The sequence below is a fragment of the Podarcis bocagei genome (assembly GCF_964188305.1).
Source record: "Podarcis bocagei genome assembly, chromosome: 7".
Lineage (NCBI taxonomy): Eukaryota > Metazoa > Chordata > Lepidosauria > Squamata > Lacertidae > Podarcis > Podarcis bocagei.
In genome coordinates, this window is record NC_138132.1 from 13,693,215 (window position 1) to 13,718,338 (window position 25,124).

The 25,124-nt window shown below is 42.8% G+C and overlaps 2 protein-coding genes across 3 annotated transcripts in view; both read left to right on the top strand.

Moving 5' to 3' along the window:
* Positions 1-272, top strand: part of LOC308590567 (phospholipase A2 inhibitor NAI-like) — a 177,357-nt gene extending 177,085 nt beyond the window's left edge. For both annotated transcript variants that reach the window (XM_081200718.1, XM_081200719.1), the window contains exon 5: positions 34-272. In XM_081200718.1, coding sequence (XP_081056844.1) covers positions 34-194 — 161 coding nt within the window. In that variant the 3' untranslated portion in view covers positions 195-272. The remainder of the gene's footprint in view (positions 1-33) is intronic.
* Positions 273-12,121: 11,849 nt separating this feature from the next.
* On the top strand, positions 12,122-24,896 carry LOC308590562 (phospholipase A2 inhibitor gamma subunit B-like). Its single transcript, XM_081200712.1, has 6 exons — positions 12,122-12,217; positions 14,020-14,120; positions 15,017-15,136; positions 20,147-20,290; positions 23,866-23,997; positions 24,540-24,896. The coding sequence occupies exons 2-6, from the start codon at positions 14,072-14,074 to the stop codon at positions 24,701-24,703; spliced, it is 609 nt and encodes a 202-aa protein (XP_081056838.1). The 5' UTR covers positions 12,122-12,217; positions 14,020-14,071; the 3' UTR covers positions 24,704-24,896.
* The last annotated feature ends 228 nt before the right edge of the window (positions 24,897-25,124 follow it).

A 25,124-nucleotide genomic window follows, 5' to 3' on the forward strand; every position in this document is an offset into this window, starting at 1 on the left:
AATTGTATGACTATGCTTTTTTCTCTTTATTAGATGGCCTTAATCGTTCTGATAAGGTTTTCAAAGGCTGTGCCACATGGGATTTTTGCACGCTGGCAAGGACATCAACGGATGATGACTTTTTTCGTAATATCAACCAATCACAATGCTGTCAAACTGCAATACTACCAAAGAAGTCCAACCTTGATGAGTAATTAGAAGATAACAAAGTCTTCCCCTTTGACATCCATGATTTGCAGCTGCATTGGGGGAGGAAGTTGCTTGCCTGATATTGGGAGTGCAGAGAAAGTGGGGTTCACAGGACTGAGAGTCCCCTATTTGGCATTTAGTGTAGGATGAATGGCATGCAGGGATGGATAAGCAAAAGTAGAAAAGTGGGGCTTGGGGACTCTTCCTCATGATATTATAATGTATGGTTAAACTTCTCTTGATCATGATCATAATAAAATGGTATGGCAAATAAAACTGTGTTCTGTGTCTGTATTTGTCAAATAAAGAATAAGCTCCTTTTCTCATGTTGAAGCCCTCTGGACCTCTCATGGAGGGGGCACATGAAGAATTTGCCAAATAAAGGGTCTTTGGTGGTGTTGGGGATGGTGGGGAAGGGCAGTCTTTGCAGAGGGAAGAAATGGGTATTGTTACTGTTCAGTAGATTTATTGCTTTATTGTTCGGCGCCCAGCCACGCTTCCCCTGTGAGCCTCTGTAGCTTTTGTTTACGTAGTGTGGCTTTCGAGCGGTCGTAAAGCAATTAGCAGAATTACACAGCGTCAGTGTGTCAAAAAAGGGCAGTAAACAAGTCCCACATGTTTCTTCTGTCCTAATATCCCTTTATTTGCACGAAAGTAGTGTATTTACAATCCATAACAGCCATCAGATTCAAGCTGCATTTTCTCTGCGTCCTGCTCTCAGTGCAGCGACGCAACAAACTGCTTTCGCTTTTCACTCAGCTCAAAGCATTCCAAGCTGCTTTCGTCAAGTCCTGGTGTACTTCCCTTGTACGCGCCTCCTCTCAGGCTTGAGGCACAGAAGGTTAACCCCTCACTACACCCATCAGTTACAAAAGTTGGGTTGCAAGAGCCCAGGGCGTTCCAGGCACTCTCACAAGGTTTGTGCTCCTTTGGGGAACTGAGACATATCAGAGAATGTTGCGGCTTTAAGAAATATGGTTTATTCACCTATTTAGACCTTCAGGTGAACCATAGGCCTTTTAAGACGGGATTGTACCCCACAGCAGTGTGGGCGGCCTTCTAGCAGCCTGCTCATGGAGGATCTCAACTCTTCTTACTCCTTCTTCTTCCAGTCACCCTTGTTCCAGGGGTAGTTACCCTGGCAACCTTCCAAATCCTTAGTCTCAGGGCAGAGGGAAGGAGTTGCATTGTTCATGTCCATCAATTACCATCTATTGTTCTTTGATGGCCATAGCTCAGCCACAGGAATTTTCTGCAGTTTGCATTCTCCCTTTATATCCCAAATAAGCAAAATCTGCTGGTTTTTAAATTAAGGATTGTTTTTTTATTTCATTTGTTCCTTTAATTTCCTTTGTTCTTATTTATTTATTTATTTATTTATTTTGATCTGACAGACTAGATATCGACTGCAGGCAATATAATTTTCTATTCTTTATATACCAATTAATGGGTGAGCTTTTGGAAGAAGATGAAGGAAGGGGGAAAGGAGACTTGGTTTGAAAGACCCTAAACCTTTATTTTGTTTTTTTTATATTTGCTTTTTTTAATGAACATATATAAGTGGATAATAGAAGGGCCTTTTGAAGAGGCTGAAGAAAGAGACACACTGTTGAGAGAGATGGTTTTGGGGAATGGAAAAGGAGACACTGAAAAACTTTGTTTGAGTTAAAAAAAGAAAAAATGGAAAAGTTGGGTTTAAAAGCTTTCTTATTTCATTTTCTCTTTTCCCATAGCCTGGGAAACTTTGTGAATACACTACAGTCAATGGGAGAAAACAGGAAATAAGAAATCAAAACAACAGATAAGGGGGGAAGCACAGTGTGAGAAAGAAGAGCAAGAGAGTAAGGACGAAATATAGTGATACAGTGTGACAGGAAAAATAATTGCAGGGGTTTTTCTATTTTGTAAAGGGAAGGTAAGGTAAGGGGAATATGCAGGAGAAATAATTTTGAGGAGATATGGAAGGTGTTTGTAGAATTTGTACTGTTGAAATGGAAAGGGGTCAAACCATTGCAAGAGGTGTTGAAATTTTGGGAGGTCAGATAGTCACAATGAAATAGTCCCAGGGGTTGGGTGCACGTTTTCCCCCTTATTTATTTATTTATTATTCAGGTGATCAGGAGTTTTCTTCATCAGGCATAGGCAAACTCGGCCCTCCAGATGTTTTGGGACCACAACTCACACCATCCATAGCTAACAGGACCAGTGGTCAGGGATAATGGGAATTGTACTCCCAAAACTTCTGGAGAGCTGAGTTTGCCTATGCCTGGTTTTCATCATTCTAGAAAGCTGAAGTGCCAGGAAGGAGTAAGAGAGGGAATTGATGCATGAACAGCCTTAATTGGAGGAAAGTATAGGAGCACTTTGCCAACACCAGGAACAACAGGTTCAGCGCAGTGTCACAAATTGCTAGAATTCTAATAGCACTATACCATAATTTAAAGCACAGTGTGGAAAACAAATTAAATCTCTTCCCCCTCCCAAGAACCCCAAGGACACGTCTCTCCTAAGCTGTGCCAACCTGAATTTCACCCCCCTGGATGTGGGAAAACGAGTGCCATCAGGTCACACTAGAATTCAAAGCTCAGTGTTGAAATGGGATTAGATTTCCAGAAGCCCAGGCAATTTTGCTAGATTTGCCTGAGAGTCAGCCTCATGAAATTTTGTGAAAGGGGAGAGGGGTATTGTGAGGGTTTGATTAGCTGCTTGTGCGTGAAAACGTGCTCCCTCAGAGTTTGTGCGCCCCCACAAACCTCCGTGTGTGACGGAGCTCCTCAGACATGTCTGCTCTAGTCACTAGTAGTGTCCGACAGTGGCTGTCTGCGGAAGCGTTTCCAGCAAAGAAGTTCCTTAACGGAAACGCGTCTCCTGGACTCACGGCGTGACAGTTTCCTGCGAGGTATGGGTCTCCCTATGGGAGACTCCGATACCTCCCCACTGTTCTCGCTGGAAGCCTCCCTGAGCCCTCCCTCCTGCTCGCATTCCCTCAGAGACCCACTCCTCCCCCTGCTGGTCCCTGCTTCAGCAGTTGAGTCTCTTTCATCCTGCCTGAGTCCCTCCACCACCTGATGCTCTGATGGCAGTTCCCTGACATCCACCTCCCCTCCAGGGCCCCCCTCACCCCCTCCCAATTCCTCCCCCCTGGGAGGTGAAGGGCTAAAACCCCGAAACGAATCTTCCTCATCTTCTGACGTCTCGAACAATTCTCTCCATCGATCGTCGTCCTGGCCAGCTGAATCCTCCTCCTCTTCAGAATCTGGGAACCCCTCCAACTCCTCTTCCTCGTCGGTGGTGGCAAAGTATTCCCTTCGGAACCTCGCTACAGGCTGAGGTTTACGTGGGAACCTCTGATGAAAAGTCTCTATTAAAACCTCGTCATTGACATCCTCTGCCCTAACCCAGGTGTTTTCCGACTCCGGTTCCCCTTCCCACATTACCAAATACTCTACTTGATCTCCCTTCCACCTGGAATCGAGGATCTCCGCTACATGGTAGCTGTGTTCCTTCTCCTCCATTGCTGGTCCCCTAGTGACCCTCCCCTCACTGATCCCTGAGTTTCCCCTGGGCGTATGCATCCTGCACCGTACCCTCTACCAATTCCCTTTGCCCCACCAAAGTCGCCCCACACACCCAGCGGTCCTCTGGAATGATATGGGTTTCTTCGGGTGCTCCCTCCCCCTCCAAATATTCAGGCTTGCGTGAGAGAGCGTCCGCCCTAACATTCTCTGGGCCTGGCACATAACAAATCTCAAAGTTAAATTTGGAGAACTCTTGGGCCCATCTCAACTGCCTTTGGTTGAGCACTCGCGCCGTTCTCCAGTACTCTAGATTTTTATGGTCCGTGCACACTTGCACTTTATGTTGTGCACCAACTAGCAGATGCCTCCATCTCCGGAACGCCTCATGAATAGCAAGCAGTTCTCGGTCGTACACCGTGTAGTTCCTCTCGGATTTGTTCAGCTTCCGCGAGAAGAAGGCACACGGACGCCACTCCGACTCCTCCTTCCCCGGCTGCAGAAGAAGCACCGCCCCTATGGCTCTGTCAGATGCGTCTGTTTCAACCCTTAGCTTCTTTCGTAAATCCACATGCAGAAGTTGTTCTTCAGAGGCGAAGGCCCTTTTCAGTTCCTCAAACGCTCGCCCCGCCTCCGCCGTCCATACAAACTTCTTCTTACTGCTGAGACAGTCAGTGATGGGCGCCGTCAGATGGGCGAAGTTGCGGATGAACTTACGATAAAAGTTTCCAAACCCTAGGAACCTCTGCACATCCTTCTTGGTTTTGGGTGTTTTCCATTCCAGCACTGCCTGTACCTTGCCGGGATCCATGGCCAATCCCTTGTCTGACAGGCGGTACCCCAGGAATTCCACCTCCTTGGTATGGAACCGACACTTCTCCAGTTTGACCCACAGCCTGTTGGCTTGCAGTCTGCTCAACACTTCTCTGACGTCTCTCACATGTTGCTCCTCATTCTCAGAATACACCAACACATCATCTAGAAAGGCAACGCAATTCTTGTAGAGCAAAGGGCCCAGCACGTGGTTCATAAAAGATTGAAAACACGCGGAGCCTGCCTGTAATCCAAATGGCATAACGAGGTATTCAAACGCCCCCAAAGGGGTAAACATGGTGGTTTTCCATTCATCCCCTTTCCTTATGCGTATCAGGTTGTACGCCCCCCTTAGATCCAGCTTTGTGAAAATCTTTCCCTTCCTCACCATGGTCAAAATATCATCAATTCTGGGCATAGGGAACGCCACCGGTTCAGTCACTGCATTCAGCCGCCTAAAATCACATACAAGTCTCGGCTTGTCTGCATTTTTTTTGTCCACAAAGAACACTGGGCTCCCCCCTGCTGCTTTGGACTCTCTGATGAAGCCTCTCTTCAGGTTCTTGTCAATGAACCCTCGCAACTCCTGCATTTCCCTGTCTGACATGGCATACAACTTGCCCACGGGAAGCTGTGCTCCAGGGAGTAAATTGATCTGACAATCAAAGGGTCTATGAGGTGGTAGTTGGTCAGCTTCCTTCTCGCTGAACACGTCGCTGAGATCTGCATACTGTGGTGGTACCTTCACCTTCCCCATTACTTCAGTCCCTGCTAGGGTGGCTTGGGCCCCTACTGAACCCTTCTCCCCTTTGCAGTGTTCTAGGCAATGTGCTGAACCAAAGGACACCACTCTTTGATGCCAGCCAACCAGCGGATCATGTAGAGCTAGCCAGCTCATTCCCAAAATAATGGGAGCGCCTCCCAGGGTGGCCACATTAAACGCTATCAGTTCTGTGTGCCTTGCCACCCTCATTATCATTGGGACAGTCTGCAAGCGGACTCCTCCTCCCAACAACTCCCTGCCATCAATCGTGGTCACCTGCAGGGGGTTGCTTAAAGGGATGGTCTGTATCTGGTGTTCAGTAGCAAACTCCTTGCTCATAAAATTGCAGGAGCTGCCTGAGTCCAATAGCGCCTTTATTTTTAGGGGGTGCCCATTCTGCAGCTCTAGCGACACTTCAATCACCAGAGCAGGTCGAGGAGCTTCTGGTACGGGCACTTTCACTGCTCTTTGGCCTGGCTGCAGTGCCCCAATTGTGGCAACCAGGCGTTGGCTTTTACCTGCTCCGCTCCCCCTTCTTCTCCCCCCTCAACAGCTCCCACCATCCCTTGCCATTCCTTCCTCTGGGGGCAGACTCTGGCAAAGTGGCCTGGCTGTTGGCAGAGATAGCATTTCCGGGGGCCCTTTCCCTCCTTCTTAGCTCCCTCGCTGGTTTTTGAAAATGCGCGCGCGCGCGCTGTTCCGATTTCCATCGGCTCTGCCGGCGGGAAAGCTGGCTCAGGAATGTCTGGAATGCGGAACTCCTTCCAACGTTCCCCTCTCCCTTCCCGCCTCTCCAAGGCTCTTGCCTCCTGCCGCGCTCCTATGGTCAGCGCAGATTTGGTCAGCTGATCCATAGACTCCGCCCTGGGGCTCCGTGCCAGCTCGTCTTTCACCCCCGAAGAAAGACCTTCTTCAAAGAGCATTTGAACGGGTGCCGCCGATAAATCCCAACTCAGTCTGTGAATCAGCATGGTAAACTCAGTCCAATATTCACGGACAGATCGACTCCCCTGCTTACAAGCCATTAGCTGTCTGCGCACCACCCCTTCCTCAATATCGCTGGAAAACATGATATCCATTGCACGAAAGAACTTCATTGTGTCCTTTAGTATGTCATTGTGCGTTGCCATTAGGGGTCGCACCCAGTCTCTAGCCCCTTTCTCAAGATGCCCAATTACAAAAGCAACTCGCGATTCCTCATCAGGGAACTCATCGAACTGCACATTAAGGGCATATTGCATCTCTGTCCTAAAAGCATGGTAGTCCTTGGGGTCCCCCCCAAATTTCTGCACCAATCCTGGTACCTTTCTGGGGAATTGAGTGGCTCTCCCCTTCTTGTCTGCATCCTGAGCCCTTCTCTCCTCCAGCCTCGCCGTCTGCAGGGCCAGTTGAACCTCCAACGCTCGGTATCTATCTTCCAAGCTTGGACCAGCTCCAGCCCCTGCTCCTCCGGTTCCGGTTGGTTCGCTCATGATGCCTTCTCTTGCACAGGCAGCGTACAAAGACTGTCGGACTGCTGTGAGGGTTTGATTAGCTGCTTGTGCGTGAAAACGTGCTCCCTCAGAGTTTGTGCGCCCCCACAAACCTCCGTGTGTGACGGAGCTCCTCAGACATGTCTGCTCTAGTCACTAGTAGTGTCCGACAGTGGCTGTCTGCGGAAGCGTTTCCAGCAAAGAAGTTCCTTAACGGAAACGCGTCTCCTGGACTCACGGCGTGACAGTTTCCTGCGAGGTATGGGTCTCCCTATGGGAGACTCCGATACCTCCCCACTGTTCTCGCTGGAAGCCTCCCTGAGCCCTCCCTCCTGCTCGCATTCCCTCAGAGACCCACTCCTCCCCCTGCTGGTCCCTGCTTCAGCAGTTGAGTCTCTTTCATCCTGCCTGAGTCCCTCCACCACCTGATGCTCTGATGGCAGTTCCCTGACAGGTATCTTCACACAGCTTCCTTTGTGGTACAGTAATAAAATGCACAGTGACTCGAGTGCTAGATGTTCTCGGCCCCATTAAATCCACTTGGCATAAAGAATATGGTCACTTGCTCTTTAAAATAAGTTGGTAATAGTTAAGTGCAGGGGTAGGAGAGATCATTAGCCAGAAAAGCTTGTGGAGTTTAGGGGCTGGAATATACCCTAACACAGCTATGTGTCCTTTGCTTTTGTTTCACTAGTGATGGTTCTGAAAGCCAAAGGCGGTGTGAAAGAAGTGAACTTTGGTGTTTGGACAATGAGAGAGAGGGAGAGTGGCAGCATCACAGATGTGTAGGAGGATTTTTCTTTGTTTAATGTTAGTATTATATATTTAAACAATATATAATTTTGATATAGAACTGACTTTTTAAGCTTAGGCCCTTCAATGTGTGTCTTCTAAAAATGAGAATATAACCTTGGGACTCCCACATCCTGGGAATCACATAGAAAAGGGGGAGAGTGCTTTTTTCCACCTTTCATGCATTCAGTTGAGTCATTAAATGTTGAACAATCAAATAACTAGAGATGATACAAGATGTTTTTGTGAGTGAGTGAGTGAGTGAGTGAGTGAGTGTATATGTGAACCAGGCCTGTGATTCTGCCTAAAAGACCCTGTTGAGTCTGCTAACATATAATGGGCTTGCTATCTTCAAGGTATCTATTGTGGGGGCGCAGGTAATCCCTGCTCCACATAATCTCACATGACTCAATGCCCATCAACTTTATTGGGTGGGGTGATGCCCCCTCGGGCCCTAGGAATTGGCTCCTATGAACATGGTGCTGTAACACACCCCTGTATTTTCTTTATACAGATGTGTAGATGTTTTGCTGTTTAGACTCACTTTACATAGCATTTAGAAGTTGTCACAGTGTAGCAAAGAACCCACGTAACTGTCAGTTGTTTTATTATTATTATTATTATTATTATTATTATTATTATTATTATTATTATTATTATTATTTTCCAATTTGTATACCACCCTTTATCAAAAGATCCCAGGGCCATGTACAAGATTAGAAATAAATTACAAAACATCAGTGATAAAAAACATAGTAAAAAGCATACTGACAGACAACCCAATAGCAAAATAATCATAATAACGACATATGAGTGAGTGCAGACCACAGCATAGTTTTTTTGGTATGATTTAGTGACGGTCTGTATGAACTTTTCTCCCATTTGGTATTTTCAGAAAACTTCAGGGATAATAAGCAAAGGCCTTGTCAGAACCCAAGGACAGGAGGGCCAATGCTTTTGGTGTATGTAAGCAATTACAAATAACATCAGATCTTCAGGGAGCCATGATTTGGACTGCTACAATGTCTGGCTGGTCAGAAGCATAGGAAGTAGATGGTGCTTCACTTTCAGGCCTTTTAGCACACTCTAGGCTGCCATTTTGGAAAAAATACAGACTGCACTGTCCTCCATTTGGAGGCCAGTGAAGCTGTGGCCTAAATTCTGCCAAAAACCAAAACCAAAATTTGAGTCAAGTGTGAATTTTTTTAGGGGGGAGGTCTCTGGTTCTGAACACGCAAATGGTAATTTATGGACCTAATAGGTATCTAAAGCCATTTGCACATAACAAATAGGAGCCTATGCAACACAAAACACTGTTGCTGTGTGTAGGTTTTAATTTTTTGGGGGGCCCCCAAGAAGTATACCTTGTTTAGCTTCTATGTTATTGTATAGAGCACTCTGTATTTCAAAGAAATATCATAAAAAATCTTCCCACCATATTTCTCCAGAGGCGGGGCTGAAATGCAGCCCAATTTAGGTTTGTGACTGTTTGTCTGGAAACTTTGCATAAAACGATAGGCAACCAGTGCAGATGATTACTGTTTGACAGAACTCTGGAAACCACTACAGGAGTCAGGAATCAGGGGCATAATAGGATTCCTACTGATTCTGACCAAAAGCCCATTTAGTCCAGCATAGTGTTATCACAGTGCTTAGCCAGATATCTGTCAGAAGCACATAAAACAAACAGAGAAAAACTGGACAGAGAAGTTGCCAAAGTTGTTGAGGTCTGTTATAGTTTTGTTTATTTTTGAGCTATTTTTCTGCAATATGTCAGGGAAATCACAGACATACGGCAACCCTAGAACATATAGGCATCGTGACCAGTAGATATTTGTAGTAGGGATGTCCACAGACCACATGACTCAGTTTGGAACTACGTTTCACAAAAATTTCAATGAAGAACTTTGTAGTCTGTCCAACTCAGTTTCAGAGCTTTCACTATTTGGGGGGAATAAAATGTGGCCATAACTAATCATTTGCCATTCTGTCCTGCAACAACAACTCATCACCTGCTGTCTGTTCATTCTTACGTCTGCTTGCTGGCCCTCTCGCCCAGCTGCATCCATAGAGATGTTCAAGGATTTTGCTTGTTCTGCATCTTAGGTGCACTGTGAATCACACTTCATGACCTAATACAGGCATCAAACTAGGTATCTCTTATATTTTCCTGTTCTCTAGTTTTTGTGCTCAAAGAAAGTGAAGACTTCAAAATGCATTTTCTAGGGGAATCAGATTGGGTGCCTCCACTTCCCCTCCCTACAGCACCAAAACATGAGATCACCTTTCACCTCCCATTCTCACTAACAGAAGAGATTCAATATTCTCACTGGCAGAAACATCCTAGGATTTGCTGATTGATTTTGTGACTGTTTAGTTGCTGCCAAACTGCTTTAACACCATACTATAGTCATGCTCTTCTCACACCACATATTTTTCTTTCTTTATTTTGCACATCCTTATTTGATTAAAATCAATGCAGTTTTGAATGCTTCACCCAACCATCTTGATTCATAGAATCATAGTGTTGGTAGGGACCAAATTGGGTGGAAGGTGAGAAGGGGCATATTAGTTGTAATCTGTGGCAGGAGGAAGATACAGGAGTCAACCACACGCTGGCTTCCCTTCCAAGTGGGTTGCACAAAAAGAAGGGGAGGGGGCATGGGGTGCAAAAGGGAAATTGGGTGCAAAGCAGGCCTGCAGAATAGAAGAGAGAAGTGGTCTCAAACATGGGTCCTTGAGAGGTTAAACTCGTGGCTAGAAGTAGCTGCATGGGGTGGGACTGGGGAGGTCTACAAATCTGATGTGCAGAGGGAGCAGAGGAAAGCCTGAGTAACATCATGGAAACGTCAAAAAGAAGTCCAAAAATCTACCCACCCTATCTGCTTATCAAGAAGCTGATAATGCATAATAATAATAATCTTTCTTGTGGTGCAGCGACCCATAACATGAATTCAGAATAAAATACAGATTCATACAGACAACCCCCAGGGAAGGAAGACCAAAGTGTTATTTGTTTAGTCATGGGTATGTTGACTAAACAAATAACGCTTTGGTCTTCCTTCCCTATCTGTATTTTATTCTGAATCCATGTTATGGGTCGATGGACCACAATAAAGATACTGAATAAAGTATTTAACTGCAGCTGACTTTAGGCTATAGTGCACAATTCTTCTGGAAATTTGCTACACAATTCATGGCAACCAGGGCAGATTAGTATTATTTGATAGGCCACTGGAGATGCACTGAGGAGTCAGGGACATAAGAGGATCCCTTCTGGACTACACCAAAAGCTCATTTAGTTCAGCATCCTGTTCTCAGAGAGTTGAAGCAGATGCCTTTGGGATTACTTCAAAACAAGGCATGAGCAGAGCAAACTCCCAGAGGCTTCTTGGCTTTCATACCAGAGGAAATGTAGCCATTCTGTCTAGTAACCTTCTCTCATAACAATAGAACCTGTGGACAAGCAATGAAACGGAAGGAGGGAAAATTCAGGACAGATGGAAACAATAACTGCATCACACAGCAAGTATTTAATCTTTGGAATCTGGTATGAGAAGAAGAAGTAATGGTGTCCAACAACTTGGATGTGTTAAATTGCAGATTACCCTCATCCTCCATGAATTTGTGGATTGATGGCTACTAAACTTGATGGTTATGTTCTATGTCTGCCATCTGGGGCAGTTTGGCTCTTAATGTCTGCTTCTGGGAACCAGCTGTGGAGTTGTTCTCAGGTCCTGCTTGCTGGCTATGCCAGGCATCTGGTTGGCCACTGTGAAAATGGTTTTCTTGAACAGATGGCCTGATTTAGCAGGCTGATGCAAGTTCTGGCCAGCTGAAATTTCCTGCATATCTTCTTACAGCAGCCAAACTCCTAATTGGCTTCAAGTGGGGCTCACCCAGTGTACCTGCTGAAGAAGAGTCTTTCCATAATGTACCTGCCAAAAAACTGTGCTTTCATAATTTTCTCTAATTGAATACAATTGCTCATGTGCCTGACTGAGGGAAGCCAAAAGAGACAACAGTTTGAGAAACTATGGGGCCCTTTTATAATATGTACCTAGGGTTGGGATCCCCTGTCCTGGGAACCAAATGCCGCTCCATATCTCTCTATCTGGGATCTCAATAAACCATAAGAGAGGAGACTTTGACAGACTATGCAACCCCCTTTATAATCTACATGGAGCAGGACTTTGATACTTCATTTTTTATTTGATTTTCTTTATTAAAGTTCCATCCCATCATTCCTCCCAAAGGAAATCAGGCTGAATATTCAACTGGTTTTTCAAATTGCAAGACTCCTGAGGGTGTCTAGCAGTCATTGAATAAGAAGCCAGATCTGTTAAAAATCTGCAGGAAGCAGAATTAGGTGTTATTTGATTTTCTTTATTAAAGTTCCATCCCATCATTCCTCCCAAAGGAACTCAGGCTGAATATTCAACTGGTTTTTCAAGTTGCAAGACTCCTGAGGGTGCCTAGTTGTCATTGAATAAGAAGCCAGATCTGTTAAAAATCTGCAGGAAGCAGAATTAGGTGTTAGACGTACAATCCTTAAAGGGTCAGTATTTTGTTTTCAGCCATATTGCCATATTGCAACCCCACCATTCCTCCGAAGGAAGCAGGACAGGTGACAACAGAAAAAAAGAAGGTCCTGAAGGCGGTGAAGGTCCTGTGTGAGTATCTGGAGGTGGTTGGTGGGTGCATGGCAGCTAACAGATTGAGGTTGAATCCTGACAAGACAGAAATACTGTTTTGGGGGGACAGGAGGCGGGCAGGTGTGGAGGACTCCCTGGTCCTGAATGGGGTTACTGTGCCCCTGAAGGACCAGGTGTGCAGCCTGGGAGTCATTTTGGACTCACAGCTGTCCATGGAGGCACAGGTCAATTTTGTGTCCAGGGCAGCTGTTTATCAGCTCCATCTGGTACGCAGGCTGAGACCCTACCTGCCCACAGACTGTCTCGCCGGAGTGGTGCATGCTCTAGTTATCTCTCGCTTGGACTACTGCAATGCGCTCTGCATGGGGTACCTTTGAAGGTGACCCGGAAACTAAAACTAATCCAGAATGCGGCAGCTAGACTTCTGACTGAGAGCGGCCTCCGAGACCACATAACACTGGTCTTGAAAGACCTACACAGGCTCCCATTACATTTCCAAGCACAATTCAAAGTGTTGGTTCTGACCTTTAAAGCCCTAAACGGCCTTGGTCCAGTATACCTGAAGGAGCGTCTCGACCCATATCCTTCTGCCCGGACACTGAGGTACAGTGCCAAGGGCCTTCTGGTGGTTCCCTCACTGCGAGAAGCCAAGCTACAGGGAACCAGACAGAGGGCCTTCTCGGTAGTGGCACCTGCACTGTGGAATGCCCTCCCACCGGATGTCAAAGAGAAAAACAACTACAGTGGTACCTCAGGTTAAGTACTTAATTCGTTCCGGAGGTTCATACTTAACCTGAAACTGTTCTTAACCTGAAGCACCACTTTAGCAAATGGGGCCTGCTGCCACTGCCGTGCTGCCGGAGCACGATTTCTGTTCTCATCCTGAAGCAAAGTTCGTAACCCAAGGTACTATTACTGGGTTAGCGGAGTCTGTAACCTGAAGCATATGTAACCTGAAGCATATGTAACCTGAGGTATCACTGTACCAGACTTTTAGAAGACATCTGAAGGCAGCCCTGTTTAGGGAAGCTTTTAAAGTTTAATAGACTATTGTATGTTAATATTTTGTTAGAAGCCGCCCAGAGTGGCCGGGGAAACCCAGCCAGATGGGCAGGGTATAAATAAATTAATGATGATGATGATGATGATGATAGTAATAATAATAGTAATAATAATAATAATATGTTTAAGATAACTAAATTCCTGGTGTGACTCAGCATTCTTCATTAAAAATATAGCCTTGTATTAGTAGAGTCATGATGCGAGTAATGAAGGTAGGGAAATTATTTTGCTGTGCATAAACAACATGAGTGGCTATACTATGTAACAAAGATCTTTGAATTCTTTGCTCGGTATCTTCAAGGTGTTGTGCGTTCTAGCCACTTGAACCTAGAAGGAAATATTCTAATAGCAGTCAAACTCCAATCGTCTCAAAGTGGTATTCATTCAGTGCACTTTCTGAAGAAGAGTGGTTCCGTAAGAGTGGCTTCCATTGTGGTGAAATTGGGGTGGGATAGACTGGAAAGTTATTTGGTGAATTTTCATGGGCTTTCCAAAGGTGATTTAAGGATTTAAAATATATGTTTCTTATCCCTGAGAATGCAAAAGAAGAGGTAGCTGGCAGAATTTCATACAGTTCCCAAAAATGACTTAATGCAATTTCTACTCCATGCTTTGCGTTCCAATATAAAATTACAAGATGTTTGGGAAAGCATGCAATCTCTACTGTCATCATTTCCCACCCCCTCACTGGACCAGTTCTGCCTAGGGCTCCTCTTCTTAGCCTATAAATCCCCCAAGGCAGCCTCTTCCTCCATCAGTTGCCTGCTTCTTTGAACTGAGTTCTCCTCAGCTTTTGGTCTCTCCAGCACTATGAAGATCTTCCTGAGTACTTGTCTCTTCTTGGCCATCCTTTCTGAAGGTGAGTAGGAAGCTGCAATCTTGAATTGCTTTTTCAAATGGAGGAGGGGATATGCAGTGGGCTAGAGAAGGCAAACTGATATTGGTGCTAGGAAGGATAAATGAAGCTAAAACTATTGGAATACTGGGAATCTGGACTCCAAATTTTGGAAGACAGCCTTGTGGAGTGTACTTCTGTTTCATGAGGTTGGCTTTATTCACATACAACATGTGTGCTGCCTGTGAAAGTATTCAATGGGACTGCTAAAATCCCATTGTGCACCTCACTGTGTGGAGGATGTGTCAGGATCATCCTACACGAGAGTAGGACTCCGATAGAGACACATGCCTGACTGGTATGTTCTCTCACTCCTGCTCGGTCCTTCGGGAGCTTCAAAAGCTTTCTCCAGCCCGAACATCACAGCGACTGATACAAAGAGGCATCAGCACATCTCTTTCTCATCAAACAGCAAAGAGAAAGAAACAAAGGACAATAGTCCCACGTCACAGAACACAGTAACACAAACATCCTGTCTCCGTCACTTCCCACACTGCGGAATGAAAACATACACTGTCATGCGATTAAAAAAACACACAATCCCATGACTGCCAGCACGGGGCAGGAATCCTAACAGGACGTTCCTGCTTTAGTGTATGCATTCATAATAGTAAATGGAATGAAGGCTGTGTGTTTCTCCATCTTTGTATCTGGAGATGCTCCTGTGTGAGAGATAGGGGGAAGATTTGTGTCAGTTTGCACACAGCCTCCAACCCACCCATGTGGATCCTGAAACCAATAAGGTTGCTCATGTCTGGCTTGGAAGACTGTATCCAGGTGGGACTGTAGATTCAATTTCTCAACGACTGAGAAACTGATGTATTTGGCACTGAATATTTCTTCTTCTCTTGTCTCTGCAGTGGCACCTGAGGCATGTATTGTAAGGAAGTCAAAAGAAATAGACAAAGGAAGAGGAGTAAAAACTTGTGTAACTACCGAAAGTAGCAGATGCTTTTATGGTTTTACTGTCAGCAATTTAGGTGAGTATAAAGCCTTTCTGTCAGATTATACCTGAGTATGTGGGTCTGTCATTTGGACCCTGGGATATCTATATATATAAATATGTGTACAATGTATCTATGATTACAATAAAAAATGGCACCAGCCTGTTCAATAAAAACAGTAATTCCCCAAAAGCCTGTTGGGACAAGGTCTTCACCTGCCAGAAGAAAGACAAGAGGGAGGGAAACTAGCTTCCAGTGTTGGGGAAAAGGCACTGAGATAGCTCATTTCCATGTCAGTCACTAATCAAGTCTGCAACACACACACATCCCGCACCTTTACACAAGGCAGCCTCTTAGCCTCAGAGAACCACTGGCAACCTTCTTCTGAACTTTACCAGCTGATTACTCTTAATACATTGTGCATGAATATTCAGGCCTCATCTTTCTCCGGCCTTTGCCTCACAGCTCCATCCCCAAAGGTTTTCCCAGTGGCCAAATCCTAAGTAACAATACCTCACTGGCAGGTCACTCTCCACTCATTAGCAACATAATCAGAGTCTACTCTTTGTGGGTTCAGACACAAGTGATGCAGAGGTCAGGTGTGCAGCCAATGATGAATACAAGGAGATATGTGTTCAACTACAGTGATGCCTCGCAAGACAAAATTAATTCGTTCCGCAAGTTTTTTCTTCGTGCGAGTTTTTCGTCTTGCGAAGCACGGTTTCCCATAGGAATGCATTGAAAATCATGTCCCCTCTTTTGAAGGAAGGGGCGGAGGGGAGAAGATCGCTTCTCCCCGTTGCCGCCCCTTGGTTCAAAAGGGGTCCGGGGAGAGAGGGGAAGGCGCGCACGCCTTCCCCTCTGTCCCCGGAGATTGCGGGGCTGGCAACGGGGAGAAGCGATCTTCTCCCCGCTGCCCCTTGCTTCAAAAGAGGTCCGGGGACAGCGGGGAAGACGCACTGCGCTTCCCTGCTATCCCCGGAGCTTGCGGGGCAAGCTTCGTTTTGCGAAGCAAGCCCATAGGGAAATGCGTCTTGCGAAGCGGCTAAGAAAACGAAAAACTCCTTCGTCTAGCAAGTTTTTCGTCTTCCGAGGTATTCGTCTTGCGGGGTACCACTGTAATGATCAACCAGTCCCCCTGTTGGTTGAAAGACAGTTGGGAATGACCAATGTCAGGGTTCACCTATGGCCAGAAAAACATCTAGCAAACCCCAAGAAGCTACTGCTAAGGGCTGATCTTTCCCCTAAGCCCCTGAGGTGGGTTTAGGGACAAAGACTGCCATCTTTCCAGATGGCATGAGATTTTGGGAAAAGTGGGCTTCCCATCCCATTGTTGGGTAAATGTAAAGGGTTCATAGACTGGAGCTATGTCTCTCAGAAAACCATAGGCCCTAGGCTCAAAAGAATATGGAGTAATCCAAATGATACAGTTCCATGAAATTAATATTTTCTCTATCGTTCCCCCATTTTTTTTGGAAAGGAATGATTCCATATTAATTTTTAGGCAGAATATTTTATACTCACACAGGTGGAAGTACCTAGTTTACATAACAAATGCCAACCAATATGGGGAAAATACTCAGACTCACTTCCCACATATCTAGTAGTGACATCTCAATATTTTCCAGCTTGCAGCAACCATATGATGGTTGGACAACATGGAATGACTATGCTGCTTATGCCACCCTGAAAAGTATGTAATGTGACCTATGTTTGATTCATGGGTGGTGTTTGCAGTGATTTTATTAAACTCACAATTTAAGATTTTATTTGGGATGAACCCAGGGCATAACTTGCACACTGCACACAATTAACCCTTCCTTGACTAATGGAATTAGCAAAACCAAGAAATTACTTTGTGTTATGTGGTATCTATTGACAAAACCAGCATAATGCATAGTGATATTCAATATTTAACATTTTCTCCCTTTTCACACTCTTGTGGCCTATGAGACACCTGAGCATGCTTATGAACCAAGAGCAGGAATAACATTTAGGTTGACATAAACTTCACTAGGACTAAATTAACAACAGCTTTTTCTTTATTTTTTCCTTTATGGGATAGATTATAAATGTTTTCGTTTATAAATCTGTAGATTATAAATCTTTTAGTTACAAGGTATATAAAAAAGAAAGAAACAGCCAGGAACAGAGCCAAGAGGAGCTGCATGTTTGGCTCTCCTATTTCCTAAAAGCAAAATATTTTCATTTTAAGATATAGAAAAACGGAATAAATGAGGAACCAAATTACGTATAGAAAAATCCGCAGAAAGAAGAAAATTCATCTCCCCCCATATTTTGACACACAGAATGGTACAATATCACAGGAGATAAACAATTCTGCAGGCTTGGTGTAGGCATGAATAGGAGTGATGACCTCAGGAATTTGGGCACCTTTTAATATCTGAAAGGAAATGAGCTTCAAGAATTTCATAGTCAGATACCACAACATAACCAGACATGGATTTATCATGGTCATTTGTTTTACAAAATCCATCAATATATAGACTCAAGTTGAAGAAAGAAATATCATTAAGATCTGGATGAGGTGTGACATGGAATTGTGGAAGGAACCTTGTTTGCTATTTTTAGAGGAGCTATTAATCTATAAATCAAATCAGGTTCAGGGTAAAAACAAGAAAAGGAATATGAACTAAATTCCATGGAGGAAAAATTGCAAGAACAGGTTGATCCAGCAAACAGTGGTTACAGTAAAGGTAAAGGTAAAGGGACCCCTGACCATTAGGTCCAGTTGTGACCGACTCTGGGGTTGTGGTGGTCATCTCGCTTTCTTGGCAGAGGTTTCTGGGTCATGTGGCCAGCATGACTAAGCCTCTTCTGGCAAACCAGAGCAGCGCACGGAAACGCCGTTTATCTACTTGCATTTTGATGTGTTTTCAAACTGCTAGGTTGGCAGGAGCAGGGACCAAACACCGGGAGTTCACCCCGTCGTAGGGATTCAAACCGATGACCTTCTGATCGGCAAGTGCTAGGCCCTGTGGTTTAACCCACAGCGCTACCCACGTCCCGTGGTTACAGTAGTGAAACCTAAAATATATTTTTAAAATCAATTTTTATTAGTTTTCAGAATTTTAACCAATCCAGATCCTTTAAATTTAATACATATTTTAAATAAATAAATAGGTTTGCTGCTCTTTCACAAACAAATGTCCATTGCTTCCTGATGTTGCCACATTCATTCTTTTTCTTTAATCACCTTCTCTTAGTCATAATCCATTTTCCTAGCTAGCATTCTTGTTTTTTTTACAGACAGCACCATTGTTATTTTCCAAACATATAAAATAACCGTCTCATATGTGCAGCCTTTCCAGCTGTTCACAGACTTAGAGTGGAGAGAGATTAATTGCCAACCTTCTCAGTCCATTCCATTCCTTTGAAACCATCCCTTCAGTTTTTCAACAACATTTTAAGTTATAAATAACTGCTGAGAAGATGCCTTCTCCACCATTAAAATCCTGGGGATTGTTTTCCACAGCTCACAGTCAAAAATAAAAATCCCATTTATAAACTCATGGCAAGTGTAATTAGCAGTCCTTAGCAAACCACTCTCTCATCCACACTTTCTTCATACAGTTCAAAGAAACTTTATATAAAATCGGTTCATCTTCAGTTGAGAGGGGAAGATATATTAAAAAAATTGTAAAACTCTTAATTGGGCATAAATCATTGGTCTTCTGTCTTCCTCCAGATAACAGATAACCTCTAAACACCTACGCATAATTCTTTCCTGTTGCAGGCTCAAGTCCAGTTATGGCTCAAGTCCAGTCCTTTTGGCAGCTGAATAGTTGCAGCCCTTTATCATATGCCATTACAGGAGCACCCCATAATTAATACAATATTCCGAATTCTTGAGGAACTGATCACAGATCATGCCGGAAATGGAGGTTCGCCCATGGCAGGGACACACATCCCAGGCCACACCCGCACTGCCTTTCAGGCTGGGAGATACGAGTTTAAGCGACACCATGGGATACCTTGCACTCCCCAGACCCCCTGGGAAGCATTGCCAGGAATTTTACCTCATAAATTCTGGTTTTCCCCTCTCCAGGCAGCTCCCCTGCCCAGGAAGGCAGAGGAGCTCAACCACCATGACCACGACGTCAGGCCGGAAACTGAAACCCCACCTCTCATTTCAGAACTTGTGAGCACTGCAGTGGCTGTCAAATAGGCCTGCAATATATAGTAACAACACAAAGCTCCAAACCCTTTTGGTTACAATCTGACAGCAGCTGAACCCTCAGAAATCTTTTTTTATGAAAAAGGAAAACTTATTCAGACATTTCTCCATAAAAAGATGAATGGAAAAAGATTTATCCCCTTGAGATAGTGAGTCAGAAGTTAGATGAAGGGGAAAAGAAAATTAGAGGAAAGAAAAAACTGAATTCTCCACTCTCAGATATATATATTACAGTGGTGCCTCGCAAGACGAAATTAATTCGTTCTGCGAGTTTTTTCGTCTTGCAAATTTTTCGTCTTGTGAAGCACGGTTTTAACGGTATTAGTGGTTTTAAGAAAAAGGAAACAAACTCGCAAGACGTTTTCATCTTGCGAAGCAAGCCCATAGGGAAATTCGTCTTGCGAAGCAACTCAAAAAATGAAAAACTCTTTCGTCTTGCGAGTTTTTCACTTTGCGAAGCATTCGTCTTGTGAGGTACCACTGTATATAGTATAAGACAGCTTCTTGAATCAGCCAATGGATCAACTAGCTGGAGATCAGATGGGTGGCAGATCAACCTATTCCAGGCCCTTGCCATTTTGTATGTGCAGGAAAAACAAGTCAACAATTTCTCATTTAAGGAACTATCCTGGAATATTCACATGGTTTGGCAAAAAAGATTATACTGATACAGGAAGAAACTACTTTAGGGATTAGCTTGCTAAATTCAGTATGTGCCAATTTTTTTTCTTTATTCACCCATTTGTCCAATGTATGTATATAAGGGAGCATCATAAAAAAAATCATTCAGGAGAGGAATGATTTAAATTTTTGCTGATCTAGATATTTCTTCTAATGCTCTCTCACAGGTGCCTATTATTACGATCGTGAACAGGGATGTACTACAGATTGCACTGTAGAGAGCTATACTTTCACCAGAGAAGATGGTCGTTACCTGCGGAGTTTCAGGTCCTGCTGTCGTTCTACAAGCTGTGGCAGTCTATTTGGTGAAAGTAAGTATATGCATATTTGTATATATCCTTGAGCATAAATAGCATTGAGGCTTTAAGGGTTTTCCTTGGTTGCCCTTAGACAATCAATATCAAACAGAAGGCATTGGAGATCTTTGATGAAGGCCAAGATAGGTTACCGCTTCCCTGTAGCTGGTTAGAGGACACCAGAGGTGGTCCCCATGATACCTCATAGTAAGGAAAAAGGTAAAGGTAAAGGACCCCTCAAAGGTTAAGTCCTGTCAAAATAGAATATGGGGTGCAGCACTCATCTCGCTTTTCAGGGTGAGGGAGTTGGCTGTTTTTCTGCAGACAGCTTTCCAGATCATGTGGCCAGCATGACTAAACTGCTTCTGGTGCAATGGGAAACTGTTATGGAAGCCAGAGCACATGGAAGCACAGTTTACCTAGTAGTAACTCCACCTCCAGAACACCAGCTACAGGGTGACATCCTGGCTCTTCTAATATGGTGTTTGCAAGATGCCTCAACCATAACTTTGGGGAACAGGAGGCTGAAAAGTTCCAATAATTCTCCCCAGATAAAAAGAAAGTAAAGTGAATAAGATACGAAACCAAAAGCCAACTGAAAATACAAATGGCTCTTTTGCCATGTAAGTGTCCCTGATCCCCCATGGCTAAAGTTCCCCCTACTACTTTTACAGATTTTGAGATTAGTGAACATAAATCTATTTCACAGTAATAAGCAATACATAAGACTACATAAACAATGATGGATCATAATGCATATTAGGCCATGGACAAAACATAGAAGTGGCAAATTAATCACATAGACAACCCAGCAATAAATTCCACAACCCACTCCCCAAAATAATCCTACTTGCCTATTCCTCTTAGGTTGAACTATGAAACACAATACATATTTAACAACAGACTGGGTGGAGTTTCTCTGGACTGTATTTGCACAGTGACAACTAAAATCACTCCCCTTTGATAACCCAGCTGCCAGCACTTCTGTCTCATCATTAGAGATAATATCTAGATCTACACCATCAGCACAATGAATTCCTGAAACAGAATGCAGTGGAGATGTTGTAACCCTCTCACAGGACTAGGGAACTGAAGCTGAGGAATAATTGAAATATAAATTTTTTGGCTACAATATTAGCAAGACAACTTAAACAAGTGTTAAGAAATTTGATACATGAAGATCGGACAGGAGTTCTGCCAACAAGACAGATAAAAGATAAAGGTAGAATTGTACGGAATGCTATTTGAAAAAGAAAAAGTGATTAGCAATTAGCTATGCTTTTAGATGCAGAGAAAGCATTTGATAATATTTCTTGGAGTTTTAGGGGGAAACTACTGATTATAATGGGGTTTGGGGACAGATATGTGAAAAGAATAAATGCATTATATAAATAGCAATTTGCACACATAAGAGTAAATGGTGTTCTATCAGAAAAATGCATTAATGCTAAGGGGAAAAAAACAAGGTTGCTTTCACCGTTAATGTTTATTCTAGGGTTAGAATTGCTGTGTAGGGATATTAGAGAAAATAATGATATATGAAGCCTCCAAGTGGGCCGTCAAAGTTACAAACTGAGGACTTTTGCAGTTGATGTGGTATTGTTCCTGGAAAACCTGATAGAAAATGTGGTTAAGGTATTGGATGTAATAAAGCAGTTTGGTAATTTAGCAGGGATTTTATATAAATAAGAATAAAACTAAAAAGTTAACAAAAAATATAAACCAGCAAGGTAAAGAGAAACTGAAAGAAATAATGGGTATTAAGGTGGAAAAGAAGGTGATATATCTGGGTATCTGGATAACAAATACAAATGCAAATCTGTTTAAAATAATTAGCTGATTGTATGGAGTAAGATTAAACAAAACATGAAGAGATGGAGTAGAATGAAACTTTCTCTTTTGGGAAGAATCTCAGTGATAAAAGTGAATATTTTGCCTAAGATGTAATTTCTCCTTCACATAATCCTGGCAATACATGGACTGCTTCAAGTAAGGGAAAAAAAGAATTATCAAAATTCATCTGGCAGGGGGAAAGACCAAGGATCAAATTTAAAATGCTAATGGGTGTTAAGGAAAGAGATGGATTCTCATTGCCAGATTTAAAAATTATATTATGAAGCAGTCTGGCTGATTTGGTTAAAGGAATGGATATCTTTACAGAATACAAATTTGTTAGATTTTGAAGCATATGGGAATTGGTATGGGTGGCATGCTTACCTGTGGTATGCTAAGGTAAAGGTACATAGAGAATTTGTAAATAATTGTATAAGGAGAAGTTTGTATAGTGTGTGGACTTGATATCAAGACTCACTGAAAGGAAAACATATTATGTTTTTCAAGAAATGCAAGTTTAATGGGAAACAAAAAATAATAATGAGCTGGTTAAATCTACAATGATAAAATAGCCTAAAGATCTAGGACATAATATAGAAATGGATGCATGGGAAAGGTTGTGGAAAATTAATATGAAATGTACTGCCTGTTATACTCTAAAATGAAATTACATGAAAATAATGTATAGATGGCATTTTAACCTAACAAATTGGCTAAATGTTGTAAATAATTGTTGGAAATGTAAACTGCTACATTCAACTTTCATTTATAAGTGGTGGACATGTAAGAAAGTGATAGTTTTTTTTTAAAAAAATAACATATGATGAGATAAAAAAGGTGTCTAAAGTGATTATACACAAAAAACCCCCAGAAAGTTTTCTCCTAGAGATTATAGGGAAAGAGGTTCCAAAAAAATCATGATTAAGTTGTTTATGTATGTAACAACAGTGGCTAGGATTCTCTATGCACAAAAATGGAAGGAAGTAGAAGTTACCACCAAAGAGGAATGAATAAGTAAGGTGATGAACTATGCAGAATTGGCAAAGTTAACAGGCAAAATAAGAGAATCTAAGGATGATTGCATTGTGGAAGAATGGAAGCCTGTTTCAGACTATTTAAGGAAATTATTGTATGATGAAGTCACAAGCAGGATTTGAACTATGTTTAATAAATTGGAGTTCTTGTTATTAAATATACCAAGAAAGAAGCACACCAAGAACTCAGGCCAAGGTAAGTTTCAATAGTGGGAGTGATCCCTACTCACAAGTCAATAATTCATTACAAAGATTTTCTCTTTATACATATCTTTATGAGTTAGAGTTTGTAATCTCTATTAGAATTTGTAATCTTTATTTGAGTTTGTAATTCTTGTCAGAATACATACTTCTGAATGGATTAGTTTTTGTTACTATTGACTATTGACTTGTGATTAGGGACCACTCCCACTATTGAAACTTACATTGGCCTGAGTTCTTGGTGTGCTTTTTTCTTGGATTTAAACTATGAGCAATATAAGTAATTAAAGAATAAAGTATTGATGTGTTGGTATAAGAGATAGATGGTATTGTGCTGTGGAGGGGAAGAAGTAAAAACACCATGGGAAATGGGGTGGGAAGTCTGAAAAATTGATTATGCATTGATGTGTGTATATATCAATTTTTTGAAAATTTAATAAATTATTACAATGTAGGAAAAGGAAGGAATGAAGGAGATATGGGCTGAAACCTTGTGTTGATTTTAGTTGTTGTTTTCCACAGAGGGAAAACCTAAGTTGAATGGGCGGGAGTGTCCAACTTGTTGTCCTTCTCTCTCAAAAGCCTGTAAGGGCTCAAAGACCATCAAGTGTAACGATGATGAGACTCAGTGCATAGAGTTTGTTGTTGCTCACGGTAAGTAGCACTGCCAGCCAATGAGGTGGAGACAGGGTGGTGAGCTGCTCTCTTTTTCTGTTTGTGGCTTTCTGCCAGAAAATGCACTATACGTGTTGGTAGGGGAAAGTTCTAATTTTCTGAAACTATAACTCCGTTAAATGATCTTTGCTCTGCATGTATATAGATGAGACTCCATATTTCTTGGGTGGGGATTTGAGAAAGGAAGCAAAATAATCTGTTCATTTTATCATGTGTAAAACTGCCTTTTAAAAGAAAGTTTTCACTAATATTTTAGAAGACGTAAAGGCAAGCATGGAGCCCAGATCTGGAAAGCGATATTGATGAAGATGGGCCCCGTCCCATAATAAAAAAATGGATATTTCTTTTTCTAAATTTTAAACATCTGTGTCAAATTGATCACATGTATGGTTCTGAGATGCTTTCTATACTTGCTCAATATACTTAATAAACAATAAAACGCTCCGATTCCCTCTTCTGCACACAAACTCACCTGTTACTACCCAGGCACTCATGTGAAAATGTCTCTTTTTCTTTACTAGATAACAGTTCAATTCCTGACGAGCATTTCCACGGCTGTGCATCCCCAAAATTTTGTGCAATGGCTAAGAAATCAATGCATTTTGATGCCCTTTCAGGCACTATAACCAGAGCACGATGCAGTGATATTCTGCCTCCCCTAGAGGAGCTCAACTTTGAAGAGTAGTTAGGAGAGAACAATGTCTTCTTCCGTTTGGATCCCACTGTTTCTTGCAGCGGTGGAGGTTGCTTGCCTGGTGGTGGGAGAGGAAGAGCTACTGCACAGGACTCCTGAATCCTCTATTTGGCATTTAATGCAGGGTGAATGGGATGCAGGGAATAGATAAGCTAAAGTAGGAATGTGGGGCTTGGGGGCTCTGTCTCATGATAATATGATATATGGGTTAAATTTATCTTTGTTCAAAATCAAAATAAATTGGTGTGGCAAATAAAAACTGTGTTCTGTGTCTGTATTCATCAAATTAAGAATATTTGTAAGCTGCAGTGGCAAAGGGCAGTGCTTTGAAAATGAACAAATGGACAATGATTTTATTGATTTATGATATATTTATACCACTCTATATTTCAAAGAAATCTGAGTGGCTTAC